The 20,033-nt window shown below is 39.8% G+C and overlaps 1 protein-coding gene across 1 annotated transcript in view; it reads left to right on the forward strand.

Moving 5' to 3' along the window:
• The first annotated feature begins 4,827 nt into the window (after positions 1 to 4,827).
• Positions 4,828 to 20,033, forward strand: part of LOC131246086 (2-alkenal reductase (NADP(+)-dependent)-like) — a 35,003-nt gene continuing 19,797 nt past the window's right edge. Inside the window, exon 1 of the mRNA XM_058245951.1 lies at positions 4,828 to 5,176. Within this exon, the coding sequence (XP_058101934.1) occupies positions 4,937 to 5,176 (240 nt within the window). The 5' untranslated portion in view covers positions 4,828 to 4,936. The remainder of the gene's footprint in view (positions 5,177 to 20,033) is intronic.

The raw sequence follows: 20,033 nt of genomic DNA on the forward strand, positions 1-20,033 counted from the left end.
TTGAAAAATCCTCCTGGTAGGATCCTAGGATCGAAATCTGGCGTATGGGCACTGAGAGCCGAGAATGGGGTACTACGGAGGCTGTCGGCACCGGATTCGACGATCGGGAGTCTTGTGAGCCCGATCTCCGAGTTTGGGGTGTGACCTAAAGCTGTTCATATCGGAAACAAGTCATTCCTAGTGCTAGCTCAATATGATATAATATGCAGTGATGATTCTGCTACAGGGAATGTAACACGAACTATAGATGATCTCGAGGAAGAAGCCCTCCATTCATCTTATTACATGGATGATATCCCTTTGTCCTCATACCCCTCTGGATCATATACACCATTTGCATCATCCGATGATACATTTTCCAACGGAACACAACTTCCATATCAATATGACAGAGGAAGTGGTCGAAGGAATGTGAGAACCTCCGCTCAAAGGGCACCAAAGAAGAAGAAGAATGTCTCTCTCGCATCAACTATTATTGAAAAGTTTGAAAGAATTCAGGAAACAATGGATGAATATGTTTCATTCAAAACTAAAACGGCAGGGAGATTGTGGGAAGAGTTAGAGAATATGATAACCATTGATTCTGACATGATGTATAGGGCCTACATATTCCTTGCAAAAAAACTGCATTTTGCTTCTACGTTCCTTGATAATATAAGTCCTATCCAAATGAATGAATGGTTAAAGAGGATGATTCCCAAGTGACAAATTTTAAATGCAATTTTTATTGTTAAAGACATTGTTAATGTGCTTTGATTATTATATTTGCTATTAATGTTTTTAAGTTTAATCTCAATGTTTAAATTGAGTTATTGCTTCATATTATATATATTTTTTGAATTCATGGGCCCACTTTTATGACCCACTTGATGATTAGTTTAGCCTAATAATTAGCTCAAATATTCATCTTGATGAGCTTAATAAAATGACATATTTGACCCTATTCATTCTTATATGATCATAACATTGGAACAATTCCCTAGTTCAAGCTCTGCTCAGTGCAAATATACAGCTTTTCAGCAGTAAGTAACTTACAGGTTACCCAAAAAGAAAAACTAACTTACTTGTAAGTGACTTACAACTTATATCCAAACAAGTTACCTGTAAGTGACTTTCACCTATAAGTGACTTATAAGCATCCAAACAGGCCCTTAGGGATCCCACCACCCGCTATTAGTTACTAATATGAACATATTTTTGTATTTTCTATTAACGAAACCACCCTCCCGTTGGGTCACTTGGCAATCTCCCCCACAGTAAACGATCATATGCCAACCTAACACCGACCACATGTGGAGCCCATTTTGATGTTTGTGACAAATCCACATCGTTCATCTGTTTCTCCATCTCATTTTATGACATGGGCCGAAATATGAGATGAATCCAAAGCTCAATGTGTTCTCCAAGATGGACCCAATATGTTTCAACATTAGGAGTTTAATCCCATCATCTCCGATTATGTGGCCTACTGGATATTGGTATCGGCCTTGTTTTTGCGCCCATGGCATAAAATGAGCTACAAAAATAGATGGACGGGATGGTTTATCATAAACAGTCCATGCCCTGCAAATGTTTCAATGGTGGATGTTCAATCCCTAGTGTTTCGTGTTCGTTGTCCGTTGTATCAGCTTCATTTTTGCGCCCATACCCTAAAATGAGATGAAAACTCCGGTGAACAGAAGAGATGTATCACAAACATCATGGTGGGCCCTACTTATGGGCAACCAACTCTCACTCTTGACTTGAATTCCCCCCTAACCTCTGGACCACATATTGATTGACATGGATTGTCATGCCAACCTAAGCTCAACCACATGTGGGTTCCACCTTGATGTTTATTAGAAATCCATCCCGTCCTGTTTTTATAGCTCACTTTAAGGCATTGTAAAAAAAAATGAGCTACATTCATACTTCAAGGTAGGCCCCTTAATGGCCCAATATATTTCAATGGTGGGTGTTCAATCCCACCATTTCCTATCACGTGGGCCACTTTAGCTTTGGATGGGCATCATTTTTGGATCATTCCCTAAAATGATCCGGAAACACAAATGGAGAGGGTAGATTTGTCACAAACAATATGTGATCCAATGAATGTTTCAACAATATGCGTTCAATCCTCAATTTTCTGTTCATTTGGCTCACCTGAGCTTTAAATCAGCCTTATTTTTGAATGCATGATCTAAAATGATACGGAGTGGATTTATCACAAACATCATAGTGGGCCCCACCTAATTGCCAGACAACCCTCGCTCTGAATTTTTTTTATTAACACTAGATTATCGTGCCAACCTAACCTCGACCTTGTGGGGCCTACCTTGAGGTTGTGAGAAATCCACACCGCCCCTCTGTTTCGCTAGCTCACTTCAGTGCATGGCCCAAAAATGAGAGAGATCCAACGCTCAAAGTGAGCCCCATGATGACCCCCAAATGTTTTAATTATGAGCATTCAATCCCACTGTTCCCTTACGTGTTGCCCTTGTTGTTGGCATCGTTTTTGGGCCCATGCCATAAAATGATATGTCTAAACGGATGGACTGGTGAATTTCTCACAAGCATCTTGTGCCCCATGAATTTTTCAACTGTGGACTTTCAATCCCACTATTTCCTATCATGTGGCCCAGCTGAGCTTTGGATCTGCCTCATTTTTACCATCAACAGTGAAGACAGTAACCATGAGATCATTACTCATTAGTACAGAGAAATGTACAAAATGGGTATAAAGATAGCATGCATGACACCTTCAGCTCCCACCAGTGAAAATATAAAAACAATGGACTTAGTCCTAGTGAGTGAAATTTCCCATTATTATCCATCCACAATTAAATCAGACAGGTTAGATTATCCAACAACCGTGATACATGTACAGTTTGATAAGTATATGTGTGAAGACCAATACACTCCACCGAGCACCTAAATCCACTTCCCTCCTTTTTGGTGGCTATATCCAGGCATTGGTTGCCATCCCTATAGACAATGGAAGCAGATTGCGTCCGGCACCCGCCCGTCTCCAGCAAGGAACAAGAAGATCCGCCTTAGGGCCCATCATGAAGATTTCAATGGTGGGTGTCATTATCCCCACTGTTTCCTTTGGTGTGACCCACTTGAACTTTGGATATGCTTTCAATTTTGGGATCATGTCCTTAAATGACGTGGTAAAATGGATGGATGGCATGTATAAGCCACAACATTATGTACCCTACCTATCCTGATGCGTATATAGGCAGTGACGTTCACGCAATTAAACCAGCTAAATTGGAAGAAATGGAGGGCAGTGCCGTCATTTGGCAAAGGTAAAACCATGAAAGGATCGGACGATAGTATCTACTGTTAACAGCGGTATGATGGACTTTCCTGCGGTCAACTATTCCACCTATTAAAAATCTGTTAGCGGAAGCAGTTGTAGGACCCATTTGAAATAGGTATGCGGGTCATGGGAAATAGTTTAAAAGCAGCGGGTCTCGGTCTATAGCCAAAAAAGCAGCCGGCCATATGAAATTCCTCTAAAAAAAAATATTGGAAGTTTTCCATACAATCATCGATCATTTGTTATATCTATGGAAAACAAGTATTTGCCAATAAAATCATTCCTTTTGGCATACAGTGGAAACTGAAAGAACAAGTTAATAAAAAAGGCAGTTAGCAAAGAAAATGACTATTTTGCCCCTTTTTAGCTTGAGTAATTTAAAATTTATTAGGGCCACTGCAACACCCTTTTCACATCCACTCACACAGATTCAAAATTAAGTAGATTACATTACAGGAGACGTGAATTGAATACTCACCATTAAAACTTTATTCTAGCCCATAATAAGGTTAATATCTGTATTTTCACTTTATTCTCGCATGCAATACCGTGTCAATGGGTTGAATATGATGATGTCAGTGAGCGCCACGTAAGTAGGTCGGTTGACTAAAAATGGGTGGTTTGGTTACTAAGCTAGAGATGTGCGAGTCTGTCAGCGCATTGTGGGGGCACCGCGATGTATGTGATTCATCCGGGCCATTCATCCCATTTTGAAAGATCATTTTAGGACATGAATCTCAAAAGGAATTAGATCAAAGGCTCAAGTGGACTACACCACAAAAAGCAGTGGTGACAATGACCTTTCTGATGAAGCCTTACTAGGGCCCACTCTTATGTTTATTTTCTAAAAATAAATATTTGATTTAAAACTTGTGTGGCTCCAAAGAAGTTTTTGGCTACCGTGTTTGAATCCCCACTGCTTCACGTGATATAGTTATTTTAATCATTGGATCAATCTCACTTTTGAGCTTATCACCTAGAATAAGTTTTTAAAATTGGTATACAGAGTGGATAAAACAGATAGTGGAACCTAGGAAATTCTGATAGGACTGCAAGTCTCTACCTATGCCCTGGTAAGGTAGTACCCAATCCCAGCCAGTTAAAAAGGGGTTTTAACCGGGAGCGGATTAGAAGTTACCCTTACCATGGGGCCCACCTTGATGATATTTTGTACATACATGCCGTCCATATGTTTCCCCAGCGTATTTTAAGATAGGGTCCCAAAAATTATGCAGATCCGGTGTACCACACCATAGAAAAAAGTGGCGATTGAGTGTCTCACCGTAAAAAATTCCTAAGAGCGCATCGCAGGGTTGTTTTGGTAATGTTTATTTGCGATCCAACCCGTTGATTTTATCAAGAAAATCTGGATGAAGCGAAAATAGAAAAATCATCTAATCCGCTCCCGTTATAGCCTTTGTCGCTTTGCTCGTTTAAAAAATAATGTAGTCAGGTTGCTTTGGTCGTTTACAAAATAACGTAGTCAGCACTCTCTTAACTGACGCCAGAAGTACTAGCTATTATCCGAAAAAAAAGTAGGCAATTTCTGAAATATATGAAACAATTTCCATATAAAAGCAGCGAGAAAACGAAGCAAGGGCTTCAACCATAGCTTCCATTTTTGGAGAGAAAATGGCGGATGATAGAACTGGAGAAGTGCCAAACAAGCAGATCATCTTCAAGGACTACGTTACCGGATTTCCGAAGGAAGATGACATGGTCTTCACGTGCGCTACTTCAAAAATCAAAGTTCCAGAGGGATCAAAATCCGTTCTTGTCAAGAATCTCTACCTGTCTTGCGACCCTTACATGAGAGGTCGAATGTCCAAGCCCTATTCGGCGAGTTACACGAATTCGTACACTCCTGGATCGGTGAGCGGCTTTTATTATTATTATTATTATTATTATTATTATTATTATTATTATTATTTGTGGGTATTTGCTCTTTTTTGTTTTTCTTGATGTTTGGACTGACTTTGAAGGAATCGAATCAATTTTTGCGATGTTTGATGGAAAACCCGTTTCTATTTTTCAATTTTCTTTGGCGTTATTTTATTTTTTGTTTTGGGATAGTGATCCAGATGGGTTAATATGGTGGGAGCAAACCTAGATGGACGAAACCCCAAATTCACTCAGATTGGAAGATCTTAGCCCTCTGATCATTGGCATTCATTCATTTGAATGTGGATTGTTGCTGTATTTCTTTTTTTTTTTTCTCCCCTATTTTCGGATGGGGATTGATCACCTACAACCATCTGTAGTTTAAAACCCGTTTTTCTTTAGGCCTTAAGAATTTTAGTTGCTACTTCTGCCCTTGACAATATAGTATTTCAAGTGCAAATGTTTGTAAAAATGCATTGTAGGTTAGCTTACAACCTATTGTATATGATATTGTGCGTGGGTCTCTTTGCAGGCTGGCAATTGAAGGATTCATGTTATACTAAGGATTTTGGGTCATGGTATATCCTTAATTCCTCATGGTAGGACCCATGAGATCAGCAGTCTAGATCACTGAACAATGGGCCTATACATATTTTTGGGTCGATGATCACATAACTCCTCTTTTTCTAGTAATTAAAGTACCTATTTTAGTAATTTCTGTACACCATTTTTTAAATAGTTAGGATTGGTATATGACCCAACCACGGCTGTCCCAGATTAATGAATGGTTTGGATCATCAGACGGCATATGTTGCGTGTATAGTATAGAAGTTGGTAGGAGTAGTCTTCCTGGGAGGATTGGATCTCCTTCCTTCACTGATATTTGGTTGTGGGACTTATGTGGCCTCCTAGTGATGTAGAGCAGGTCGCGGGCAGTTTCATGGCCAAGATGGATCAGAAAAGGCCCAGTCGACGACAGAAGTGATCCAGACCATCAGACATTAGATCGGGTGTATCTCACAATCTGGAATGAGTTATCAGGCGTAAAATATATGATTTAGGGTAGAACGAGCTACTTTAGCCAACCAACCTAGATACGCCGGGTTGCGCAAGCCGGATTTGCGAAATACCCCTAGATCGATGGTCGTTTCCCTGTTTTAATTTCGTTTTTACTATAAATAGTAAGTTTTAGTTTGATTATAACTCTTCATCCGTTGGGCTTTAGGAGTTGCGTCCAACGTGAAAAGAGCTTAGAATTATTAGGAGAACGGTTTGGTGAAGCCAAATAGGATACTTACTGGTTTTGGCTGAAAACCTTGCACACTAGTAGACATCACGACCGTCTATAAGTAGTAAGTTTACTCTTTATAGTAAGTCGCGGATTCTAGGAGTTTTAGTTGTAGTTTGATTCTGATTTCTTTCCCATTGCTTGGTACCCCTATTTAAAGGGTTGTGAACTCGTTTTTATTCATTAATTAATCAATTTCGAATTTATTAGAATTTATTTCTATTTTTTGCTTTCTTTCCTCGTGAATTCGAGAAGTCTCTGTGAGGAGTCCAGAGAAGCTCTGTGGATTTGGAGTAGTTATCCTCATCACGTTCATCCCTGCGTCAATTGGTATCAAAGCGAGGATTCCCCTTGGGTCGATGGCAAACAATGAAGGTATGAATCAAAATCCTGTGGACGGTGATCCAGGGATTCGTTATCTTTCGAAAAGAACGGAAGCTTTCTACCGGGAGAGTCAGTTGAACATGCAAGGGCTGCAGGTAATCCTCGATTGTCTTGCGGATGCGCTACTTCCACCCCGAGCCCTAGGCGGTGCTCCACCACCTATGGTTGCTCCGCCACCCATGGTGGCTCCACCACCCGTGGTTGCTGTACGACGCAACCCTGATTTTCGTAGAGCACTACCAGTGACAAACTGTAGGGTTACACCAGATGATTCAAGTTTTAGCGACAAGGACCTTAATGAGGGTTTTGCCCAACAACCAATCCATGGAGGCGATTATCTAGATTGTGCTAAAAGAGACTATCGAGGTAAGGCTGAACTTTCTAGTTTTAACGGTTTATTACGTATAGAAGATTTTTTCGATTAGCTAGCCGAAGTAGAGAGATATTTTGATTATATGGACGTGCCAGATCATAAAAAGGGTAAAATTGGTAGCGTTTAAATTAAAATCTGGTGCTTCTGCATGGTGGGAACAATTACAACTCTCATGAGTCTGTCAGAATAAGGCGCCCATCTCATCATGGCCATGGATGAGACATCCTCTTCGATCACAATCTCTCCAATGATTATGAGCAGATATTATTCCAACAATATTAAAATTGCTGACAAGGAAATCGAGCCGTCACAGATTACACTGAAGAATTCCAGCGGTTGGCTGCACGAAACAATCTGTCAGAATCCGAGTCACAGAAGGTGACACCATTTATAAGTAGGTTGCGACCGACAATTCAGGACCGAGTTCAGATGTACCCAGTCGGGACCGTGGATGAAGCAGTTCAATTGGCGGGTAGGGCAGAAACACAACTTGTAAGAGCTCCTGCTTGTCCATATCCTTCAACTCGACCCCCTATGACGGGCCCCACGCAGGATCCAGTGCTGGTACGAGGAAAAGATTCAGTAGGAGAACATCCTCAACCTCCTACAACTGCAAATCGTGATACGGGGAGCAACTCATCCAGACCTCAACGTGCAACATCCACAATAGCGGGCTCGAGTAGGATTCCAAATCCTTATACTTGACCAAGGTCGAACAATTGTTACCGCTATGGCCAGCCAGGCCACTTATCAAACACTTGTCCTCAACGTCCCACAACACATTTGACTATAAACGAATGGGGCACTGAAGATGAGGCCGCAGAAGAAGACCATGGCTTTGATGAACATGAACAAACCATTGAAGAAATAGCAAGTGGCGATGAACTGATGGGAGAGGATCGTGGCGAATTTCTAGTTGTGAGGCGATGACTGTATGCCCCACGAAAGGAATTACATCCACAACGATACAATATATTTCGTACTCGGTGCACTGTCAACGGAAAGGTCTGTGATGTGATCATATACAGTGGTAGTAGCGAGAACATCGTCTCAAAAGTGATGGTGGACAAGTTGTAGCTACCAACAACAAAACATCCTTCCTCGTACTCAATTGGCTGGATAAAAAAGGTGAATGAGACCAAGGTAACTGAACAATGCACTATCTCGTTTTCAATTGGCAAAAATTATAAGGATCAAATACTTTGTGATGTGGTCGGCATGGAAGCTTGTCATATGCTACTCAGTCGACCCTGACAGTCGGACCGAGATGCGACCCATCGGGGACGAGATAATATCTACATATTCATTAAGGATAGTCGAAAAATAATCCTTAGCCCTATGACACCAGAGAACCACCCTAAAGCCTCTAAAGTGGAGGGGAGCTCCCTCTTGACTATTCAGAATTTCATGGAGGAATCCAAGGAAACCGGCGAGGTATACGCCATAGTCGTGAAGGGCGAGGAAGAGGAACCCTCAAACATCCCTCTAAGTTCAAGACTGTTGCTAAATGAATTCAAAGAAGTTTGGCCTGAGGATTTACCTGATGGATTGCCCCCTATGAGGGACATCCAACATCACATAGACCTCGTCCCTGGGGCTAGTCTGCCCAACCGCCCTTATTATCGGATGAGTCTGAAGGAGTGTGAGATACTTCAGGGGCAAGTGGAGGAATTGATCTGTAAGGGTCTCTTGAGAGAGAGCATGAGCCCATGTGTCGTACCAGCATTATTAACGCAAAAAAAGATAGAAGCTGGCGCATGTGTGTTGACAGCCGGACAATCAACAAAATTACCATCAAATATCGGTTCTCAATACCACGGTTGGACAATATGCTCGATATGCTAGAAGGGGCCAAGGTGTTCTCTAGACTAGATCTAGGGAGCAGGTACCATCAGATTCGTATCCGACCCGGTGATGAGTGGAAAACGACATTCAAGACCAAGGAAGGGTTGTATGAGTGGCTGGTCATGCCATTCTTCCTATCGAACGCACCAAGTACTTTTATGCGTTTGATGAATCAAGTTCTAAAACCGTTCACTGGCCGATTTGTGGTAGTATATTTTGATGACATATTGATATATAGCCAGGATGAGGCGGAGCACAGGAAACATCTCAGGCAGGTGCTGCAAGTCATACAAATTAACAAGTTGTACCTCAACTTGAAGAAGTGTAGTTTTTTAACTAACAGCCTATTGTTTATAGGATCTGTTGTAACATCCACAGGCATTCGTGTGGACGATGAAAATGTGTGAGCTATTAGAAAATGGCTGATCCCGACAAACATTCATAAGGTGAGGAGTTTTCACGGGTTGGCGACTTTCTATTGTCGATTTGTGCGAGATTTTAGCACCATAGTCGTGCCTATAACAGATTGCATGAAAAAAGGACCGTTCCAGTGGACCGATAAAGTTGACAAGAGCTTTCATGAGATAGATCAGTGGGCAACTGTACTTTTTTCATGGTTTATCTACAACACTGGTTTTGGTGCTTCCTAATTTCGACAAATTGTTTGAGGTTGAGTGTGATGCTTCATACGTCGGAATTGGAGGAGTATTATCACAGGAAGGCAGGCCGGTAGCCTTCTACAGCGAGAAGCTCAACGAAACCGGAAAGAAGTGGTCGACTTATGAGCTCGAGTTGTACGTAGTTGTTCAGGCGCTGCGACATTGGCGGCATTATCTGATTCAAAGAGAGTTTGTTCTGTACATTGACCATCAAGCATTAAAGTTTATTAATAGTCAGATTAACGTGAATCGTGTGCATGTTAGATGGGTTGCGTTTTTACAGGAATTCTCGTTTGTTCTGAAGCACAAGTCAGGGCAACAGAACAAGGTGGCTGATGCACTTAGCCATCGTGCTTCACTACTTGTTACGATGAGCAATGAAGTGGTCGGATTCGACTATTTCAAGGAGCTGTATGCCGAGGATGAGGACTTCAAAGATTCTTAGATGAAGTGCCAGTGGGGTGACCTTCATATACAGGACGATTTTCTCTTCAAAGGGAATCGATTGTGCATCCCCCAAATTTCTCTGAGGGAGCAAATTATTCAGGAGCTACATGGAGGTGGCCTCGGTGGACACCTTAGGCGAGATAAGACGCGAGCTCTTGTGGAAGAGCGGTATTACTGGCCGCAATTAGTACGTGATGTGTTAAAAGCCGTACAATGTTGTTATGTTTGTCAGATCTTTAAGGGGCAATCTCAGAATACGGGCCTCTACACCCCGTTACCTGTGCTTGACGGTCCTTGGGAAGATTTATCAATGGATTTCGTGCTTGGTCTCCCACGAACACAACACGGCATGGATTCGGTGTTCGTGGTGGTGGATCGTTTCTCCAAGATGACACTTTATCTCATGCAAGAAGACCCTCGATGCAATACACGTGGCGAATCTATTCTCCAGGGAGGTCGTACGGCTACATGGGGTCCCCAAGACCATTACTTCTGATCATGACACGAAGTTTATTAACCACTTTTGGCAGACTTTGTGGACTCAATTCGATACACGACTTTAATTCAGCAGTGCTTACCACCCACAGACTGATGGGCAGACCGAAGTTGTGAATCGCACGTTGGGAAACCTCCTTCGCTGTATTTCAGGAGAAAAACCGAAGCAGTGGGATTTTGCCTTGTCTCAAGCAGAGTTTGCATTCAACAACATGGTGAACCGCTCGACAGGGAAATCACCGTTCCAGATTATCTACGGACGAGTGCCTCGCCACACACTTGACTTGGTCCCTCTGCCCAAGCACCCAGGCATGAGCATTGCAGCAGAACATATGACAGACAGGATCATGGGCATCCATGCGGAAGTGCAGACCAAGCTACATGCATCGAACGAGAAGTACAAGGAACAAACGGATAAGCACCGGCGACAAAAGGTGTTCGAGGTGGGCGACCGCGTTATGGTCCATCTGCGCAAAGAGAGATTTCCGACCGGGACGTACAATAAGTTGAAAAATAAGAAGATTGGATCCGTCCCAATTATTTGAAAGATTAATGACAACGCTTATGTTGTTGATCTTCCAGATAACATGACAATCTCACGAACTTTCAACGTCGCGGACCTGACTGAGTATCATGAACCAGAGCAGGATGAGAACTCGAGGACGAGTTCTTTTGAAGTGGAGGGGACTAATGTAGAGCGGGTCGCGGGCAGTTTCATGGCCAAGATGGATCAGAAAAGGCCCAGTCGACGACAGAAGTGATCCGGACCGTCGGACCTTAGATCGGGCGTATCTCACAATCGGGAATGAGTTATCAGGCGTAAAGTATATGATTTTGGGGTAGAACGAGCTACTTTAGCCAACCAACCCCTCTACGCTGAGTTGCGCAAGACAGATTTGCGAAATACCCCTGGATTGACGGTCGTTTCCCTATTTTAATTTCATTTTTACTATAAATAATAAGTTTTAGTTTGATTATAACTCTTCATCCATCGGGCTTTAGGAGTTGCGTCCAACGTGACAAGAGCTTAGAATAATTAGGAGAACGGTTTGGTGAAGCCAAATAGGACACTTACTATTTTTGGCCGAAAACCTTGCGCAGTAGTAGACATCACGACCGTCTATAAATAGTAAGTTTACTATTTATAGTAAGTCGCGGATTCTAGGAGTTTTAGTTGTAGTTTGATTCTGATTTCTTTCCCATTGCTTGGTACCCTTGTTTAAAGGGTTGTGAACTCGTTTTTATTCATTAATTAATCAATTTCGAATTTATTAGAATTTATTTCTATTTTCTGCTTTCTTTCCTCGTGGATTCGAGAAGTCTCTGTGAGGAGTCCAGAGAAGCTCCGTGGATTCGGAGTAGTTATCCTTATCACGTTCATCCCTGCGTCACCTAGCTATTTTATATGGGTGTATTCTCTTCTTTTGGGGAGCTTTTTATCTTTATTTTTATTTATTTTTATTTTTTTGTAATTTTTGTTTATTGTGGGGGAGGAATTATGGGGTCCTGGTGCGTGACCTATTGTTCAGTCATCTAAACCATTGATATTATGATATGTCCCGCAATACATAAGGGGTGCCCTGGAAATCTACTATATTGAAATATTCTAACCCATTAATATTTGGCCTTTGCAATGTGAGCTGTTTTTATCCTTTAAAAAGGAATTTTACAAAAAAAAAAAAAAAAAAAAAAAAAAAAAACCTGCCTAATTTATATGGAATTTACATTCTAGCACCTTTTTTGAAAATGTTTTCAATAAGCTACCTCATTAATTGAAGTAATTATCATTATGGTACCTTATGTTATATTTCTAAATGGTGGCTCCATTCACCCGTGTGAGGAAAAGGTTGGGTGGCTAAGGTGGCCCCACCGTGATATTTACATGAAATCCAACCCTACAACCAGGAGCATCATCCCTTGCTCGGTGCAAGTCTCAAAACTTAGCTCCATCCATTATTTAGATGGACTGTGCAATTGGAGACAGTGTACAGGACAATGCTCACTCTCCAAACTATTTCCCTTGGTGTGGCCCATCTGAATTATGGATGGGTAGGAATTTTGGCCCCTCGGCTTAAATTTTGGTGTGACATCTAATGGTTAGAGTGAAATTCATATATTCATCATGGCAGGCCCTGTAAAAATCACGAGTGGATGTCTCTCTCCCAACTGTTTCCTTTAGTGTGGTTCATCTGAATCACAGGTCAGCCTGATTTTTTGGATTTGAACTAAATGTGAGATTACATATTGATTGCTTGCCTCCAAGTGCAGAGGTTTGTAAGTAATATCCTATGAATACAGGGTCAATTCCACAGGGAGATAATTTATGAGAATGAAAAAATCAAATGCAAAACTAAGTAATGGAAACTAAACGGATGATTTGATTTTGAAGGTTTTGAATGTATGGAATTCAATTAATTTGAAAACAACACCCAAGCTTCAAAGTTCCATACATAGGTTAATGTTCCATGAGTCATGGTGACTTTGATAACACAATTAGGATCTGAGCATTTTAAATATTTTTAATAAATGATATAAAAGATTAGAGAATCATAGATTAGCATAATTGATATATATTCTCAAGCGCCAGTGATTTTAAGCATTCGTATCCATAAGATAATGGATTAAATAAATGTAGCAGGTTGAGAACATCTCCCATCTAGGAAATCTAACTAATCTAGGTTAAGCCTATCCATCAATAAGGATCTCATATGATGGAAACATATGGATCTCACATAAGGATAAAAAACTTAATCCTAAATAATTGATAACATGCGTACACCATTCATTTCATCATAAAAACAATCAATCATCATAATTTATGATATCATTAAACCTCTGTGCTTCCCTTCTAGCTTGGGCTAGAGGGAACTAGAGAGACATAACTTAATGCAAAAATAAAAAGCAATAAGAAAGCAAGAAAAAATAAATAAAAGAAAACTTGTAAAGAAAAACTAGAATTATGAAACTAGAAAGCTCTAAAAAAAACCCTAGAAAAAACCCTAGATCTTGCACTTGAATGCTCTGAAAGATGCTTAGGAATGCCCTGGGAAGCCCTATTTATAAGTGGGGAACTCTCTCATTTAAACTGGTTTGAAAAAAATTCCAGAAATCGTCTCAAATTTTCTCACTCCGCGTAGGCTCCGCGTAAACTCTTCGATGACATCAAACAACCTTCGATGTCATCTAAGACTGACTTCGATGACAGATTCGATGTCATCGAAGACTGCATCCAATTTGTCCAGCAACCAAACTTGATTTTCCTGTAATTCTTCGATGTCATCTAAACTCCTTCGATGTCATCGAAGACTGACTTCGATGACAGCTTCGATGTCGTCTAAGCTCAGATCTTGCAAATTTCTGCACTTTCTTCCTTTTCCACTTGGTTTTCTTGACTTTTGGGGTATTGAAATCTTAAATCTCGGTCTCTAAAAGTCCGTTCTTTGCCTTGGTGATTCTCGAGCATCAAATCCATGCTTTTAACATTCTTTTTTAATCCAAGCTCTTAAACTCACCTTGCAATACAAACATGTATAAAATATACTATTAAGCAGTATCATGTTCATAAAACCATGATATAAATGGGAGAAAATATGCAATATTTGCCACTCAATCACCAACCCCCCCCCCCCCCAAAACCAGCATTTTGCTAGTCCCGAGCAAAATAAGTGAAGAAAAATAAAAATAAGAATAAAAACTAATTCGAGAAAAATTAAAACGAAAACAAAAATTCTAACTACACTTTCGCAGGTAATCTCGATTGCATTTAACATATGCAACAAGCCTTTAAACCCTTAGGTTTCCCTAGTGGACGAGTTATAGTCTCGTGGAGGTTTCTAGAAATATTACCCACAAACATTGAAAACATGGAAAATAGTTCAAAACTCAGAAATTTATACAATAATGCCTCCATTCATCATATGGATTCCAAAACAAAACAATACTTACCCAAGTCAGAAGTTAGTTAGAATCTCGATTTTCTAATCCACTACATCCTTGAGTTCAGAGACTTAATCAAAATTTAGAATAGTTATGATCCAATATACTTAAATGCTCAGTGACACTAGTCTAACTTTGAGAAATATGCATGTTCCCTATCCTAACTTCTTTCAATCATTCCAAGAATATGAAATCTCTAGTTATCTCATTTCCTTCATGCCCTTTCTTCTTTTATCATCATATCCTCATTATTATAGACCACCCTTAGATGAAGATTCCCATCGGGTTTGCTTCATAACCTAAGGTATCGTACTTGTAACGGTAACTGTTGAGGTAAAAAATTTGGTTAAAAATTTGGTTTAGGGAAGAAACTTCAAGAAGGAAAATTGGCGAAAGAAATGAAATATGGATCATATGAGTGAGGATGAGTCGAGTTGCGCTAGGTCGCACAAATTGCTTGAGTTGCGCTGGTCCGCGCAACTCACCTGAGTTGAGCCGGGTCACGCAACTCTCACCGTAGGAGGAATTAGGAATGCGAAGTGGGGTCCACGGCACAAGATTCGAGGGCAAGGTGTCCCATATCAGTATCGGTTGGTATAATGATGCCCTCCGAAACCGATACAGATACGGGGGCATAACGGCCCGTAAGAGCGCAAAATTATTTTTTTTGCCAAAAAAATATGGATTAAATTCGGAATATTCTAAGCATTCCAAATATGCATTCATTTATAAATTGGAACATGTTTATGGTGGTGTAACGGTCCACTCTTTGGTGAGAAGTTGTATCGGACTGTCTGATGAATTTATGAACCAGATAACCTGAATTTGACTACAAAATTCATATATTTAATTTTCTAACTATCTACTATCAATGATAGATATATTAGAATGAATGTAATATGAAAATATCTTACATTAGGTGTTTGCAATTATTTTTGAGGAATTTCTTGAACATTCTTGTGCACGTGACTGTGATTCCTGTCTATGACCTGTCATCCTCAAGTCAAGAATATTAAAAATAAATAAATTAGTAGTGTCTAATATACTCCTGTGCAACTTGATTAAGGATTACTTGATTGGTTGTCAGTGGAGCTATTTTAAATACAAGTTCGGCAGTGTCAAGTGTGTACTTGGCTTCTTGCAATAATACTGCTGTGAGCTGTCTACTGCAAATACTTACCTTAATGCAAATATATACTCACAATCACAAGTCACCACCAAAATGAAAATCTGTTTTTTTGTGGTTGCTCGACCTCCACACCATCGTCATCGTCACCATTAGACTAAGGCTGTCCAATAGGTGTAAGTGTTGCATATCCATAATATCCAATGCCAGAAGGAAATACTAGATCAACGAAACCAGAGGATGATTGATCCTAACTAGGCAACGACTAACCCTGAGTAAGGATATCTACCAGTGCCCGTCGAATAGCCATACTGGTGCCCATGCTCAGGCTGTTGAAAATCTTGAGATTGAGTGTCTGCTGTGATGAGTAACTTGGATTTGGATCTGGATATCTATAATCATATGGATATTGATCGGGAGGACTACTGCAACATGAATGTGATGGAACAGGCTCAGTATAACCACCATAATCATAATCCAATTGACCATAAGAATATCCATCATAATAACCAAGACCATGAGCCCGCTAATGTTCCGGACCTCCCGGACCCGGTGCACCACTAGATGTACCCTCATGTTGGCTGTATCGTGACTTGGTACACTCATAAGTCCAACCTCGTGTACTACCTCGTCGATGTTCATCGGCATCGCGATCTGTAGACGGCTGTATAGGGCGCTGAGCAACACCAGAAGTGCCAGCACCAGGGGCAGGAGGGTCATCGTCACCATCATCTGACACGGTCATGCTACCACTGCTCGTACTTTTTTGTTGATCTTGAGCCGTACCCGTACTTGGCATAAACGCTGCCCTTTTTATTAGGTCCAACACATCTGCAAGACTCTTGTTGCGCTCTACGTATTTCTGGGTCATCAATTTCCAATTCTTCACTATTCTTTTCAATTTGCTTTTCCCTTGTTTCCATCCAAGGTAGAAGCGGATCATCCTTATCATAAATATTGTCCAAGTTTATTGGACAGTAGTCTCTGTCATCGACAGCTATAATGCTCCCATGATGTCGTCGCATTCTTAGTTTTATATTATAGTGCATGAAGACAAGTCAATCTAATGTTCTAGTCTGCAATCTATTCCTATTCTTTTAATGAATAAGCGCAAAACAACTCCAATTCCTTTCGCAGCCAAATGAAGATGTTGTCTGGCTTAAAACTTTTACTGCATTTTTTTGGAGAGCCTTCGTACTCTCTTCGAAATTAATACACCATTTGGCCGGTTGCCACCTAGATACTGCATGCTGTGCAAGAGCATCTCCAAAGCTACCAAGGTGATTTTCAAATGTATCTAATTCATTCAATGCTTTTATTTGCAGATCTAAGTCAGGCTCTAATCTCTTTATTACATTTTTTAGCCCGACACGAACTTCATCATCCTCAACAAATGATTGGGCATATCTATACCTAAGACTTAGATAGTAACCTGCTGCATGAAGATCGTGATGAAATTGTCTTGTCCATCTCCTGTCGATCATCCTCCAATAAGACTCCCAGCTTCTACAATCACGTTGAATTGCCAACTTTGCCTTATCCATAGCATCGTATGGGAAGCCCATGATAGGTGCTTCGTCGGTTTCAACAAGACGGAGTACCCTCATTAGTGGCTCCATCACCTTTAGGATCGACTTGACCTTCTTCCAATATTTGTTGTCCCGTATGGTGTTCACAACTTCAACCGGTGTCCCTGAAGTCTTCTGCCCATGTTGTGTTGAGCCATTCTCGGGAAGCAAACATCTCACTCAACTCTCCCCTATGCTGGAATAAACTCTCTAATGGTATAAAGTTTGTTGCGAATCTAGTCGACGCAGGCCTCAACAACTCTCGTCCTTTCGTGAACTTTCTCATTATTGCGACTACTTGATTATGGTTGTAAATAAACGTCGTCACTTCTCTTGCCCTTTCGACTATTTCCTTAACATTCTTTTTCTTCCCAATATCTTCCAATATAAGATCAATACAATGAGCAGCACATGGTGACCAAAAAAGATATTTTCTCTCATTCATCAACATATATCCTGCAAGCTTATATGATGCTTCATTATCTGTCACAATCTGCACTATATTCTCCTATCCAATCTCGTCCACAACTTTATCCATTAGTCCATTAATATAAGTAGAATTTTTTGTTGCCTCTGAGGCATCAATTGACTTGTGGTATATAGTTCCTAAGTGGCAGTACACTATGAAGTTGATCATGCTGCGTCTGGTTGGGCCAGTCCAACCATCACACATGATTGTGCATCCTTTGGCTTGCCATACAGGTTTAAAGGTAGCCATGTATGTTTTCATATCCGCATACTTTGCATCTGTCCATTTCCCCCTAATCTCCTTAGCCGTGGGAGCTTTTATTCCTTCACCTGCTTCTGCTGCTACATTAATTACCACCTGCCAATATGGAGAATTGGCCGCGTTAGGAGGTATGTTGGCATGTATAAATAACTTTGCTGCTGCTCTATCTAATTTCTTAACGAAAATTGTACTCCACATTTGTTTTATCTTCTTTTGTTTAGTTGATTCTTTCCTAAACAGGATTGGATCAATAAAGGGTCTCCTAGGCTCATTTACTTTTTCATCCAAACGTATATGGGCATCATGTGAAGATGTCTGTAGTTGGCTCCCAAACACACGTCGTAACCCACCAAACCTACCCTCCAACTTGCAGAACAAGTTGCACTTCCAGTTGCACTCCCACTGCCCCTCCCTGTATCACGCACTGACTCATGTGTGCCAAACATGCTGCGACGTTCTTCCTCTTCACGAGCTAAACGCAAGCTCTCTCTCCTATCTATAGTTAATTTCCGATTTGAATCTTTATCAGAATCAATAATATCTTCATCACGAACGCCCATATATTCAGGACCAAACACCTCCTGTCAAGCTGCATCCAAAACATCATCTTTCTTCTTTTGTATAGCAACACGTTTACCCTTCGACTCATCCAGACTAACTTGCATTAAAAGCATTATCTCTTTCGGTACTCTAGTACATACCGCAACTTGACCCTTTCGATGTGCCAAATGTTGTTTGAGATGAGTAATTCCACCAGTCACTGGTCTATCGCAATACTTGCACTTCATTTGGTGCCTAGTACTACCAACCTTCTCACAATGTTGCCATCCAATATCATCACTTGTTGGCTAGACCCAGACATTTCTTTAGGTTTAGGTAGATACTAGATAATTAGATATAGATTAGATATGAATATGAGTGTATGACCTATGTCAATAAAGATGATTTTATGTTCTAACTAAACCCTAGGAAGCTCCAAAACCTGTCCAATATAAGCAAATAAAAACATGAAGTCACTAATTCAAAAATAGAAAAAAAATATAAAATGACACCACAAATCTGTAAAATGCACATTAACATGTTCTACTATAATTAACACATTATATTCTATGATTAAAACAACAAACCATTCATTAAAAAATTATTTTTCGAATTTTAAAAAAAAGGGCCAAAATTAATGTGTAAATAGAAAAAAATATAAAAATATATAAAATGAGATTGCAAATCTGTAAAATACACATTAATATGTTCTACTATAATTAACACATCATATTCTATGATTAAAACAGCAAACCATTCATTAAAAAATGATTTTTCGATTTTTTTTTAAAAAGGGGCCGAAATTAGTGCGTAAATAGAAAAAAATGTTTAAAAAAAATATAAAATGAGGTTGCAAATCTGTAAAATGCACATTAACATGTTCTACTATATTTAACACATCATATTCTATAATTAAAACAACAAACCATTCATTGAAAAATGATTTTTCGAATTTTAAAAAAAAAGGGGCCGAAATTAGTGCGTAAATAGAAAAAATATAAAATGAGGTTGCAAATCTGTAAAATGCACATTAACATATTCTACTATAATTAAGACATCATATTCTATGATTAAAACAACAAACCATTCATTAAAAAATGATTTTTCGAATTTTAAAAAAAGGGTCGAAATTAGTGCGTAAATAGAAAAAAATATTTAAAAATATAAAATGAGGTTGCAAATCTGTAAAATGCACATTAACATGTTCTACTATATTTAACACATCATATTCTATGATTAAAACGGCAAACCATTCATTAAAAAATGAATTTTCAATTTTTTTAAAAAAGGGCTGAAATTACTGCGTAAATAGAAAAAAATATTAAAAAATATAAAATGAGGTTGTAAATCTGTAAAATGCACATCAACATGTTCTACTATATTTAACACATCATATTCTATGATTAAAACAGCAAACCATTCATTAAAAAATGATTTTTCGAATTTTTTAAAAAAGG

Source organism: Magnolia sinica, chromosome 5, assembly GCF_029962835.1.
Source record: "Magnolia sinica isolate HGM2019 chromosome 5, MsV1, whole genome shotgun sequence".
Taxonomy (NCBI): Eukaryota; Viridiplantae; Streptophyta; class Magnoliopsida; order Magnoliales; family Magnoliaceae; genus Magnolia; species Magnolia sinica.